Source organism: Macrobrachium rosenbergii, chromosome 4 (assembly GCF_040412425.1).
Source record: "Macrobrachium rosenbergii isolate ZJJX-2024 chromosome 4, ASM4041242v1, whole genome shotgun sequence".
Classification (NCBI taxonomy): Eukaryota; Metazoa; Arthropoda; class Malacostraca; order Decapoda; family Palaemonidae; genus Macrobrachium; species Macrobrachium rosenbergii.
Window position 1 is genome coordinate 80,946,606 of NC_089744.1, and position 13,948 is coordinate 80,960,553.

Below are 13,948 nucleotides of genomic sequence, written 5' to 3' on the forward strand. Positions count from 1 at the left end.
ATAGCAGGGTTAAATTTGGTTCCATTTAGCAGGGAGGAGAGACAGTTTACACGGTGCATAAGAATATTAAAAGAAATGGGCTCAATACACCACCCAGAGGTGTGCCAAGCTCAAAATTTTCATAGAGAGCTACATGCACCCTTAAAGAAAACACGTGATTTTCTGTTACTGAGATAAGAGTTTATCCATTTCAGAAGGTTGTCTCTGACACCAAACTTTTTTCGACAAGCTGATCAAGAATTATATCCCTGTTGGGACAGTTTATATCAAAAGCACTTTGAGGTCAAGGAAGGCAACTACACTGTTGGTGGGACATTTGTGGAGTAGAGTTCAGTTTTTTTTTTGTAGTGATGAGTGTGTTTGTGGTTGTGGAAGAAAAAGCCATACAAATGGGGAGAGAGTTTTTCAGGTGAGTGCATTTGTTTTGGTTATTAAATATGCTCAAACAGTAGTTACTAAAACATGAGGTGACATGGAGATAGAACAGTATTTATCAGCCAGGCTTTGGGACAGGAATAATTGTGCTAATGATCCAGGCAACAGGTACATAACAAATGCCCAAAAATTAGCAAAGATTATACAAACAAGAGGATTTCCAGGAACCTTCTGGAGGAGTAATTTAGCACTTGATGGTTCTCTTAAGCCATCATCTCCAGGAGCAGAATTTTTATTTCCCCTAACTGTTTATCTAGCTTGCTCATCCTGAATGCTGTGATCAAAGATCTTTAGTCCTCAGTCTGATTCCAACAATTTTTGCCATCAGTAAACCAGGTTGAGTTGCATTTTGCTCTGGGAAGAAAGTAATGGTTTTGTATTTGTACAGGAGATTACTGGACCGTGACTGGGTTGACCAATTTGTGATGAGATCCTGGGCATATGCTTGTGGACTGTGAGGGAAGTGCACATGTGGTTTTTCTTGACAATTTGATGAGATGCCACATGGTCCCAATGCTAGTTTGGTGGTTAATTATGTCAGTGTATTTATACCAAAACTACAGTGGACACACTTCTAAGCAACTAAATCATCCCTCGCCTGCTGATACTGAAGTAGATGACTGGGTGTCGGTTGTGCCTGAAAACCAAGGCCTAATCTATCAGGCCGCATACTTCTCTGCTTGCACCTAAACGTTGATCAAGGTCCAAGCATGGGCAACAAGATGACTTTTAATATGAGGTCTGACAATATATAGTTGGTCCAGAAGTCACCTAGCATTTTACCAAAGAATTTTACAGGTGTTCTGGAGAGTGTTTATCAAAAGGTAGGTAGGACAGAGGAGATAGATCTTTGGAGAGAAACGTATGTTGGGCAGTACTTGGCTATTAATAAGGTTGCTTAAAATGGTGATGTGGGTACGATAACAGGGGTCACTTGGATGAGTCTGTGTAATATACTGGTACATTGCATAATGAAAACAGAAAAGAGCGAGGGGAACAGAATGACAGGAGACGTGAATGCCAGAACAGATCAGGGTATGATGAAAAGAGTCGCCCCAGATGTGTTTGGCATCATCCTAGATCCCAACAGGTTAAATGGTAACGATGGATGTAGTTCAAAGAGGAACTCCACTTATATTTGGTTGGGAATGAGAACATCACCAAGATCTGGGTGTCTTATAAATAACCCATGTAGATCATGCCAAGGTAAATAAGTGAGAATTTGCATTGAGAATCTTTAATTAAGCCAGGGCTGAAGTAAACATTGCATAAGTGAATATGACCATCACCTATCTTAACCTGAAAAGTTGGAAGGTCATGTTAATATCTGCTGATGAGCGAAGGAGTTGATGAGGGACAAGAGCATGTGGATGTAAGTAAAAAATTTGACCATTCCTGACATGATGCAGCCAAAACATAACCGGAGAGTGTACAAGCTTCATCACCTGGCTGAGCACTGCCAAGCAGGCTTTTGAATAAATATTAATTGTGGGTGAAGCGATAAACATGATTTGAGTGCAGTGAGTCTGGAGAATTGTCTAATTCAAGGGCATTCCCATGAAAGGACATCAGTTGCATGAAAATAACAGGTTGTTTTAAATACATAAGAAGACAGGTCAAACATTTGGACCAAACAAAATCTGTTAGATGGATACACATTTTTAAAGTGTAGGAGGCAAAAAAGCTGAAAAGCAAAAGGCCACTGACCCTTTCAAGGCAAGAGGCAACAGTATCAACACTTCTCAGTAAGTGAGGCAAAAAATGTTATTGAGAAGTTGACATTGCCTTGACAAAATGTCGAGTTACTTACAAGATGATAGCCTGATAAAAAGAAATCAAATCGAATCATGCATGAATAGCATAAAAGCGTAAGATATGTTAGTGCTGTAAGTGCGATTGAGAGCAAACAACCTTACGATGTTTTGCAAATTTCAGCTGATTCAAGAGGGCATAACGCTGGAGGTTGACACTGGTTATGGTGGTGGTGTCAGTGGAAGTGACTGCGTAGGTCCCGACCGTCTGGAGCATCCAAAATGCCAAACATTATTCTACCTGATTTTACCACAACTTGTGGCATTTCCAATGCACAGTTCTCTGGAGTTGATAATGATTCTGACAATGAGGTGGAATAATCAGTAAGGAGGTGAAGCCGGTATGGACAGGTGCGTGTGGAATGGGCTGCAGTGCATGTTACTATTAGGCATTAGTTAAGGTGAGAGCAGAGCAATATTTCTAGACTGATTTTGGCCAGTACCCCAGTTTAAAGTTGAAACAGTTGGGCACATCACCCAGAGGTCATCCTTTCACGTAATTCAAATGCCAGGCTGGCAAGGGAGGAAGGAAAATTCATAAACAGATGGTGGTGGTTCCATCAGGACTCATGTCATGACAATCATGATTAATAGGGTTCCCATTTTGAAGAAATCTGTGTTCCATGAGACAGTATACACCAGGCAGTTCCTTAAAATGAAGGTCTGCATTTCAATGGGAACAAACACATTTTTAATGAGATATAAATACTTGGGTCTGTCTTGAATCTTGAATATCCAGGCTTATGGACAGAAATTCACCCTTACCCTTCATTTTGCCAATGATGTAAAAATGACTCCTTGTTATATACAAATTTAGATGTAACAGTAGACATCTTACCTCTTTTAAGCTTGATTATCAAGATTGAAGGTTTGTTTATTTATCAGCCATATAGATTTTTGTCAGTTCAAATTTTCTTTGAAAGACTTTTTTTTTAGAATTCATTGGGAGCAAAAGCTGGGGGAGCTTTTATAGCATATTTGTTAGTTTTTTGAGGCAGAGTGACATCACTCTTTTGTCTAGTGAAAAACTCTTGACATTTGGATGTTTTAGCAGCAGAGACTGGAGAGCACTTTCTGCTTTCTGACCCATAATACCAAACTGGGTGTCATGGGGGTATTCAACAGTACTGGAGGGCTTATGATGCGAAAGAGATTGTTTGAGTGGTCACACAGGTCATATCTACATGGTCCTCATGTCAGTGAGGTGCAGATCATTTTCAACCTCAGAAATCAGAGGCTGGATCAAAGTAATCCATAATTAGTGAACCTTATTTTTTCCCTTTGAATGAAAGGTGTTTAGTGACATAACACAAACACTAGGCATTCATTAGCGAACTGGAAACATGAATGTTGATTGAGTGGGTATGTGGGGGTTTAGAGTTTTATATCGTAACTAGTAGATATGATAAAAATCAGAATGATTATGTGGTTGTTACTAAAATGGTCACTGAGTCTTACTTTCTTATATAACACGGAGAAAGGTGTGATATCACTAGAAACTTGCAGTTGTGTTTACAAATGGTCTAGGATTAAAATGAGAGAAGAGATAATTTATAATTCTAATATGTTCATAAGAAACTGGAAGAGTGAAAATTGTATCTTGTATTTAAAGGAAAAAGACATATAAATCGTCCCAACGGATTTTTATAAAAAATGATTTTGTACATATAACTTACCTGGTAATTATATATATAGCTGTAGTCTCTGACGTCACGGCAGAAAATTGAAAATCGGCAGCGCTAATGAATGGTCACGTGATACCCCTTCCCACCTCCCTCTACAGGTGAGTGAGAGGAACCATAACCCAAACTCTTCATATGTTTCTGCCATACCTGGTACCGGTGAGTTCAACTTAGCAGAGAATTATCGCTGATTCTTTCGTTGGACATTGTTGGTGATGTACAATTGTTTGATTTGAATCTTAAAAAGACATTGTTTGTACTTAGCTTTTTCATCCCCCCGTCTTCCTTATTTAGCATTATGTGGACACTGGTGGAGGTGTATAGGTTTTGTAGCAAGGGCTGCAAAACTAGATTAAAAATTACCATTGACCCTCATTCTGTGTGTTGAGTGTAGAGGACAGGTTTGTACTGCCTCTTAATCTGCTAACCTGTGAAGAATGTAAGAATTTGTCAGGGGAAGAATGGAAGATTTTAAATGCTTATCTGAGAAGGCTTCAAAAAGAGAGCTAGCAAAACCTTCAGCTAGGACTGCCTCTTTATCCTCCCGTGATAGTCAGGATGTATCTTTTTGGGTTATTAACCCTGATATTCCTTCTAACAAATCTTATCCCAGACCCCGTTATTCTCCTAACCCAATACCGTGGACAGTCTTAAGAAAACAGATGGATGCGCGTTTTAGTGTTATGCTTGCTGCCATGGAGGATGAGTAAGTCTTTTAGTAGAAGTGCAGTGTCTTGTGATAGTGCAGTGGAGGAGCTGGCTGTTCGGCCCACTCATTCTCCTAGGCCTGGACCTCTGTCAAACTCCCCAGCACCAGGGAGGAGGCAATTTCCAAAAGTAGCAAGGGAGGTGAGTGGGACCTGCCCCGAGCAGTTGGCCCTCAAGCAGTCCTGTTGCCGCTTCACCCAGGATGCAGATGTTAGAAATTTAGAAAAGGCACATCAAGGAGGTGTATGTCTCGAGTATGTCAGTGAGGATTCGCCTAAGAGAGGTTGGCGCCAGAAAGATGTCTCGAGACCATTCAAGAGGTCTAGGTTGGCATCTCCTTTGGCAGTTCCCAAAGAAAAGAGTGGGGACTTCAAGATCAACCTCCTTCGTACTTTTTTGGGAGGAGCCGAATGTTTAAAAGTCTCATTCTTGATTCAGGAGACGAGGCATGTGAGAGACCAGGGACGAAAAGGTAAGAAGAGAGTGGTGTCGTCTTCAGCCTGTTGTTGCTCATTCTTGGCGTGATTGCTCATCAATGAAGAACAGACTGCGCCATTACCCCTAGAAAACCCAATTGGCTCTTATCACGCCATACGCCACCCTCACTGATCCTCCTGCTGCGCCAGAGCATGCGCCAAAAATTGTTTCTCCTGGTCTCTGAAAGCTCCAACACCGATAATGGCTCAAACTCGTTCTGTTCCAAGCCATTCTCTTTCTTCCGCCTTGCCTCAAGATTTGTTTTTGGCGGAAATGAATAGAAAGCTTGATAGCATTCTTGGCTTTGTGGGAAAAAAGTGATCCTTGATAAGAACTGCAAGTTGCTTATTTTAAGGATGCCCTTCATCTAAAGACTGTCGGCATTCCTGTAGCCCGAGCGAAGATCCTGTGCTGCATTCTCCTAGGAAGAGGAATCTTCCTCCATCTAGTTCCTTGGCTCTTTCTCCGATTTCTGGTGGTGATGTTGCTTCGAATCGGAGGCGGAGGTACAACCAGAGAAAAGAAGCCTTTATCGAGCTTAATAAACTGCTTGGAGTATTTTCTGAGAATTTTCCGGATTCCTTTTCACCAGTATCCTCCAGCTCTGAGGAATCGTTCAATACAGTCTGATAATAGGACTGAAGAGCTGGCTACCAAATTAGTTCTTTCTATTTCTGCCAAGAAAGGATTGAAGAAAATGGAGGAGTGGCTTGCAGAGAAGAGGGAACAAGGGAAGACTGTGTTTTGTTTTCCCCCTTCGAAATTGTCGCTTCAGCGTGGTGGTTGGTACGAGACTGGAGAATCATTTTCGTTGGGAGTAGCTGCCTCCTCCCAAGGAGATTCCTCTAGTTTGGTCCAGACCTGGCCAGGAGGTCAGCTCTTAATTCAGCCAAAGTATTCTTTTCTACATCGAATTTGATCACCTCTGCAAGAATGCTTTTAAGATTTTGGAAGTTATGAGTTTCTTCGATTGGTCGGTTGGAGCTCTTGGAAGGAAACTAAAAGATTCCCCTTCAGGCAAATCAGTTGATTCCCTGTCCACTCTGTTAGCTTGCATCGACAGGAGCATTAGAGATGCTCGCTATGGAACTCTCTTCCGTGGTTACGTTAGGTATTCTCAAGAAACGTGAACTATGGTGTTCTTTCACCACTAAAGGTGTGTCTCGGTCCCAGAAGTCAGCTTTGTTGTTCTTGCTCCTTTAGATAGGAAACATCTTTTCCTGAGGGAAATAGTATCTGAGATCGCTTACCACCTTCAACAGAGGGCAACTCAAGACTTGCTGGCACAGTCCACCAAGAAGCCTAAACCGTTGCCTTCAACAGTTTCTCCTTCCGTCGACAACGCCGACGGAGAAATCTCAAGGTCGGCTAGATCTGGAAGAGCCCCTGCACACAAATCGAGGTTGGGGTTCAGATCGAGAGGGAGAGGTCGTTTTGTACCTAAAGTTTCAAACCTGGAGAGACAAGAACTGAGGTCCCCTTCACTCACTGAGATTTAGGAGCCAGACTGTCAGCTTTCTGGACAGTCTTAAAAAGAAAGGGGAGCAGAACCTTGACAGTAGTATTAAAGGAAGGCTATTCAATTCCATTCTTGAAGGACCCTCCTTTGTCCAGGGAACCAGTGGTCTTAATGGCTTATTCTCTAGACTCAGAGAAATGTTGTGCTCTCAGAGAAAGAAGTGTCAGCTTTGCTAGAGAAAGAAGCAATAGAGAAAGTTCTCCCCTTTCTCCCCAGGATTTTACAATCGTCTCCCAAGTACTAATTCTTGAGATGGCAGGAGGCTGGAGGCCAGTTCTAGATGTGAGTGTCTTTGAACCTGTTTGTAAAGAAGACAAAGTTTGTGATGGAAACCACTCAATCAATGCTGTCATCCCTTCTTCCAGGAGATTGATGGTATCCATCGACCTCCAGGAAAAACTGTTTTCCCACATCCCAATCCATCCTGCTTGAGGAAGTTCCTCTGCTTTGTGTTCAAGGGGAAGTGTTTCAGTTCAGAGCAATGTGCTCTGCCCTGAAACGGCCCCCCCAGGTTTTCACCAGAGTTTTGTCATCAGTGGCAGGATGGCTACATCTGTTGGGGATCAGAACAGTTTTTTATTACCGATTGGCTCCTGGAAGAAGGGATGAAGAAAGGTGTGTGAAGGATTTGAAAAGACTCTTCATCTAACAAAAGAATTGGGACTTCTGGTAAATTGGCCAAAGTCACATCTGGTGCCATCTCAAGAATTAGTAAAATTTGGGAGTTCAGATGAACTCAGTAGTTTTTCAGGCTTTCTGTCGGTGGAGAGGGGGTAGAGTCGTGCCTGTTGAAAGTGCGAGATTTTCTGAAGAAGACCCAGTGCTCGGCCAACGAGTGGATGAGCCTTCTGGGGAAGTTGTCTTCCAGTGCAGAACCGTTTTGTGAGTTTGGGGAGACTACATCTAAGGCCCCTTCAGTTCTTTTTAAGAGAAGTCTGGGACAGGAAGAAGAGTTCTGACCGTTTGTTTTTCAAATCTCAGAGGAGATAAAGGCAGACCTCAGTTGGTGGAACTCTCCAGAGAAACTTCAGGAAGGAATTTCACTGTTCCCAAAGAACCCCAACCTCATCTTGTGTGCAGACGATTTCAGATCTAGGATGGGGAGCCACGTTAGGGCAAGTTGGAAACAGCAGGCGATGGAAGGGAGAACAACTGTTGGTGGCACATCAATCTGAAGGAATTAAAGGCCATTCATTTAGCAAGTTTTAGAATTTTCTGTTGAAGGTGGTAAGGAACCAGGCAGTGATTGTCCAATCAGACAATACAACAGCTCTGAACAAAAAAGCAAGGAGGGACCCACTGGGTCTTGCTATACCTGGTGAAAGAACAGAGATCTTCTGTTTGGGCTTAAAAACGAACCAAACGTAATCGTTGATGACAAGGTTCATTCCAGGAAAGCTCAATGTGAGGGCAGACAAGCTAAGCAGGAGCTTTTAGTTTACTCTCAACAGAGTGGATCTTAAATCAAGAAGTTTGCCTCCAACTGTGGAATCTATGGGGTCGATCCTCTCATAGATCTGTTTGCCACCAAGAAGACAACTCAACTGCCTCTTTATTGCTCTCCAGTGCCGGACGAGGGGCAGTCTTGGGTGGATGCAATGCTGATGGACTGGTCAGGTCTGGACCTTTACGCCTTTCCTCCGCTCAAGATGTTGAGAGCAGTTCTAACAAAAATGTTGTCCCACAAGGACATGCGTCATGACGCTGGTTGCTCTTCTTTGGCCAGCAAGGGAATGGTTCCCGGACTTGATAAGTAGAAAGAGACTTCCCGAGGCTTTTACCACCGAGAGTAGATCTACTCAGACAGCCTCACTTGAAGATTTCACGGAGGTCTATCTGGTCTTCAGCTAACTGAAATTCTCAGACTGTCGAACGTTGCCTCAGAAAGAGGTTTTTCAAGGAAGGTCTCTAGAGCCATCGCTAGAGCTCGAAGACAGTCCTCCACAGCAGTTTATCAAGCTAAGTGGTCAGTCTTCAGAGAGTGGTGTAGGAAGACTGGCACATCATCTTCTAAGACCACTTTAGAAGAGAAGGCAGACTTCCTCCTGTATCTGAGTGTGGAGAGGAAGCTGTCCGGAAGGATCACTTTTTCGATCAAGGGCTACAGAGCAACTATTTGACAGTCTTTAGGCATAAGGGCCTGATATTTCAAATGACAAGGACTTGTCAGATCTTATCAGATTGTTTGAAACATCCAAGAATTCCAGAGAGATTGGTTTCCTGGAATTTTTGGTCTTGAAATGGCTTGTGGGCAGTAAGTTTGAGCCATTATCGTCTTGCTCTTTCAGAGACCTTACGAGGAAGACAATCTTCTTGGAGCTCTGGCTACAGCAAGGAGAGTCAGTGAGTTGCACGCCCTGAGATAAGAGAATTGGGTTTTCTATGGGGGTAAGGCAGTCTGTTCTTCATTGTTGAGTTTTTTGGCAAAGAATGAGACAACACGTCTAAGCCTTGGTCGAGATCCTTTTCGATCCCTGGTCTCTTGGATTTGGTGGGACCAGATGAAGAAGAAAGACTTTTATGCCCAGTAAGAGCATTAAAAGTATATTTGAAAGGACTCAAGCAGTGAGAGGTCCTTCTCCTAATCTTTGGTGTTCTGTGAGGGATCCGAGACAGGCCTCTTTCAAGAATGCTCTTTCCTTCTTTTGAGAGACCTGATTGTAGAAGCTCACAACCAGGTAGAAGATGTGCAGCTTCAAATTTCTAAAGTTAAAGCACATGAGGTGAGAGCGGTTTCAACCTCGTTGGATATAGGAGGAATCTTTCCTTAGATTCAATTATTCAAGCTACATTTTGGAAATGTAGGTCAGTGTTCCTGCTCATTATTTGAGAGAGATTGAGACAATATATGATGGATGCAGTACGTTGGGACCGTTTGTGGTGACTGGCACGGTGTTGGGTAAGGGAATAAAGGAAGTCGATCCTTCCTTGTGATGCTTTCTCTTGCTTAAGGTTAGCGTTGTTGTTTTCTGGGATGTCTGGGGGTACATTGTGACTAGGAGTACCCAACAGTCTTAGATTTTGGGTAATATTTTTAAGGTACAGGTTATTGGTGACACCCCTTGTTCTATGTGTTTTTCAGGTTAGTAACCGCCCTGGGCAGGGGCATTTATTTGGTTGGTTATCATGCATAGTCCATGGTGAGCCCTCGACTGGCATGTAGCCCTCTCAGCACTTAACCCTCAGGTCTATATACCTAGTTGGTGCAAGTTGAGGATAGCAGATTAAGAGGCAGTATCCATCAAATCAGCTACCTCAACAGGTAAGGAACCATCATTGTGTTTTTTTATTTTCACAATTGTCTAGACTTTTATTGCTAAATTAGCTGCCATGGCCCACCTCCATCAAGGTGCCAATCAGCTATATATATAATTACCAAAAAGTTATATGTACAAAAATGTATTTTTATAATAAAATGAGGTTTTGTACATACTTACCTGGTAATTATATAATCAAAGCCCACCCTCCTCCCCTCTCATGGGCAGGTATGGCATAAACATATGAAGAGTTTGGGTTATGGTTCTCTCTCACTCACCTGTAGAGGGCGGTGGGAAGGGGTATCACGTGACCATTCATTAGCGCTGCCGAGATTTTCAATTTTCTGCCGTGACGTCAGAGACTACAGCTATATATATAATTACCAGGTAAGTATGTACAAAACCTCATTTTATTATAAAAATACATTTTTAAGTATAAAGATCAGGAAGTTTCAGTCAGAAATGTGAACTTTTTCTCTATGGGTAGTTAGTATTCCTTATTAAATGGTGTATTTTCAGGTTAAATGTATGATTTGTTTTCCTCTTGTGTTTCATGCCTGGAAGTGCAGTGCAACATTGCAGGCTGTGTTAGCTTAGTTGAATTTTCAGCTGCTGGTCAGTAGCCTGGAAGTTTTGAAGTATTTAGTCGCAGAATGACCACTTAATCACAATTAAGTATTATTTACACTATATCCCAATGTCAAGCATGATTAAAATTCCTCTTTACCCATTTTTATGCATTTTAAGAAATGCATTTGACATCTAGTTTACTGTAGCTTTTCGTGCCATTTTGAAGTTAGTGGTCATATGCTTTTTAGCAGCTTTTGGGGAAATGGGGAGGGAGGTGGTAGGGTAATGTTTGATAAAAGAATGCCAAATAAACTGAAAACAAAGAACCATAGTACTGTAATCAGGTCGTTGATGATGGGCAGTAAGATATGGGTAAAGATTAATGGTAGGCCATGAGTGTCAAAACTGAGGTGGTGTGGGCATTTATTAAGGATGAGTGAGGAGGGAATGGAAAGGGCTTTGGTGGAATCTGTTAAAGGTTTAAGGTCAGTGGTGAGGCAGGATTTAATAACATGATAAAGTGGAGGAGGACATAGAGGGAAAATGCTCTTGCTAGAGACATTTGGAGAAGATGCATCAAGGCCACTAACCCCTTAGCTTAAGGATAACGGTGGGAATGAAGTCAATATGATTTTTACCATTACCTTGCATTAGTTCACTATTTGCCAAAAATAGTACCATTTCCATTTCCTGTTTTATAATGAACACTGTAGACATAGGATAAGAGGGGATATCTGCACACTACTACCTTACATACTTGTGCAGTGTCCGATTTATGGAGACCTATTTTTAAGCCTAAAAATCATGAGTCGAACATTACTCAAGGTCTACATTTGAAACCATAAAATTTTGGGACTAGCCATGGCCTAAAAGAAAAACGGTATTGTATGACTGATTTTAGCAGAAATCAAATTGATGAAGACTAGTGTATTCCTTGTAAAATAAAAATATTACTATTGTAATTTTACTTTTCTTTGAACTCTTCATTTTTACCATATTTCGTTTTGGTAATTCTGTAAATCCAACTCTCAATACTGTAATAAAATTTGCCTAGGAGGAAACTTCTGAATGTAAACATGCTAACTTAACCTTGAAATGAGAGAATTTTAGGCTAACTAGGCCTAAGGCTAGCATAACCTATTGTAGTGTTTTGATTCCCAAAATAGTCTAGGCCTACATAAACTTAGCTTAACCTGGATAACATTTTTGCCAGAATCTTGACTTGAACATTACACTGGGCATAGGCTAAAATCATGAGTTTTGGGGTTAAAAAAACTCTTTGGTTGAACATTACACGAGTATACCCTATATGGTATAGTGTACTGTATATTGAATGTGGCAGGTGGAGTTCAAAAGATGCTTAGGATTACAGTATGCATGGAGCAGAAGTTTTCTGTGCCTTGGATGTGTAAGAACAAATTTGGAAGAGAGTAAAGCAGGTATTGATACCAGTAAAAAAAAAACCAAGACTTCTAGTAAATAAAAACAGTAAAAAATTTTCTTTACCACTTTGCAACAGGGATATTGGAGGTGAGAGATAATGAAACAGGTTTTGAGTCTGATTATGGAAGGTTTAAGACTTATTATGGCTGGACTGCCAGTGAAATTTTTGAGAGGTATCTCACAAAAAAAAACTAAATCCCAGAATTTGAGATGGTATGGCATGTGATGAGAGGGAATAGTGGCTGGAGGGGTCAGTGGGAAAGCCCAGAAAATCATTGAACAGGGTGTAGATGATGACTCAGACTGGATGGAAAATGTAAAAATTTGCTTATTGAAAAATATGAATGGTGATAATGACAATACGAAATTGTATTATTTTTGTTTAAAATATTAATTAAAGTTATTTTTTATCTTTTAGGATATGGGATGTGGAAACTGGTACATCACTGGCTTGTCTTGAGCAAAAGACTTCTGTCAGAGGAGTGAACTTTTCTTATTCTGGTACTATGATTGCCTATACCACTGATAAGATGATGGGACAGAACTCGGAATTAGTGATTATTGATTGCCGAGAGGCAAACGACACTGATGGTTAGTATAATGTAAACTTTGAGTGTTGCTAAAAGATAAATTTTTAAAAATTATTGACAGGCAAATCTTTCAAGCAGCATGGTGTTTAACTGAGAAAGATAGCATCATATCCCTGTTCTAAGTATGTCAAGTTTTTATTCCATGTCAGTGTTCATACCCAGATATGTAGCTCTTATTGAAGGACCTACATCTGACTTCTCTCAGTTATTGTTTCGGGTATTGACAAAGCTGTAACTAGGCCAGATGTGATAATTCAGCTGCAGTTTTCACCACTTGCCAGTGGTCCTACTCCTAAGCCATACCAATACAGTAATGTGTACAGCACTGGTACCACTTCTGTGTAGATGCACAGTACAAGTTTAATCATCATTATTGTCTCCAGTGCTACAATGTGAAGCTCCCTTGGGAAATTCTGCCACTCATGTCTTTCTCTGCTTTCACTACCACACTTCTCTACTCATCTCAAGCCTTCTTTTCTCATAGCACTTATCTAAGTAGGTCTTGTCTTCCAGCTCTGGTCCCAAGGGGAGCCTGTAACACTCTTATAATATAATATAATGCTCTAATACTTTTATATGTGTAGGCTGTACATTAATTATTATTTTTGATTTTACGTAATGCTATATTGTTTCATAGAGTACAGTACATTACTGTGCACTACTGGCTTAGACCCCGGAAGGGTGTAGTGCCAACAGTGCACCTCATGCAGTGCACTGTAGGCATTACTTAAGGTTCTTTGTAGCTTGCCTTCGGCCCCTACCTGCAACCCCTTTCGTTCCTTTTACTGTACCTCCTTTCACATTCTCTTTCTTCCATCTTACTTTCCACCCTCTCCTAACAATTGATTCATAGTGCAACTATGAGGTTTTCTTCCTGTTATAACTTTCAAACTTTTACTGTCAATTTTTCCTTTCAGCGCTGAATGACCTCATAGGTCCCAGTGCTTGGCCTTTGGCCTAAATTCTATATTCAATTCAATTAATTACTAGCTTAGATTGTCAGTCAGCTTTTAGCAGTGGCAAGGTACCCAACTCTGATGTCTTTAGATACTTGAGCATTTTGATATTTCATAATATAGTTGTAAGATTGAGTTTGTTGGAAATATTGTGCTTTGTGATTTTTTAAAGTGAATATGTTTGTGTGTGATGTATTAGTATTTTCATTGTAGTGAATTTTGAAAAAAAGTCCAAGGTTAGTGGAAGTCAGTGTAGTGGGCTGCTGAGCATAGTGCAAGTCAGTGTAGTGGGCTAGGAAGTGTTCCTTCAGACTCCATGTGTAATACCTTCTGTTTGTATACTATTGCCTGTAGCTTCTGATATTTTTATACATTGCTACTCAACTCAGTTTTATTTTTCTTGCTCCAGTGTTCAACATCATTTAAGAATGAATCATGTACTTTCTTTGACTTCATTGTGTACTCAGTGGAGTTGATGGAGTTATTTTATATGCTTAATA

General features: G+C 41.0%; 1 protein-coding gene across 2 annotated transcripts in view; it reads left to right on the top strand.

Moving 5' to 3' along the window:
* Positions 1-13,948, top strand: part of eIF3i (eukaryotic translation initiation factor 3 subunit i) — a 50,339-nt gene that overhangs the window by 16,915 nt on the left and 19,476 nt on the right. The window contains exon 2 of one of the 2 annotated variants that reach the window (XM_067100146.1): positions 12,205-12,493. In XM_067100146.1, the coding sequence (XP_066956247.1) occupies positions 12,409-12,493 (85 nt within the window). In that variant the 5' untranslated portion in view covers positions 12,205-12,408. Of the gene's footprint in view, positions 1-12,192; positions 12,494-13,948 lie in introns of both variants that reach the window. The other variant, XM_067100153.1, reaches the window with a different exon arrangement.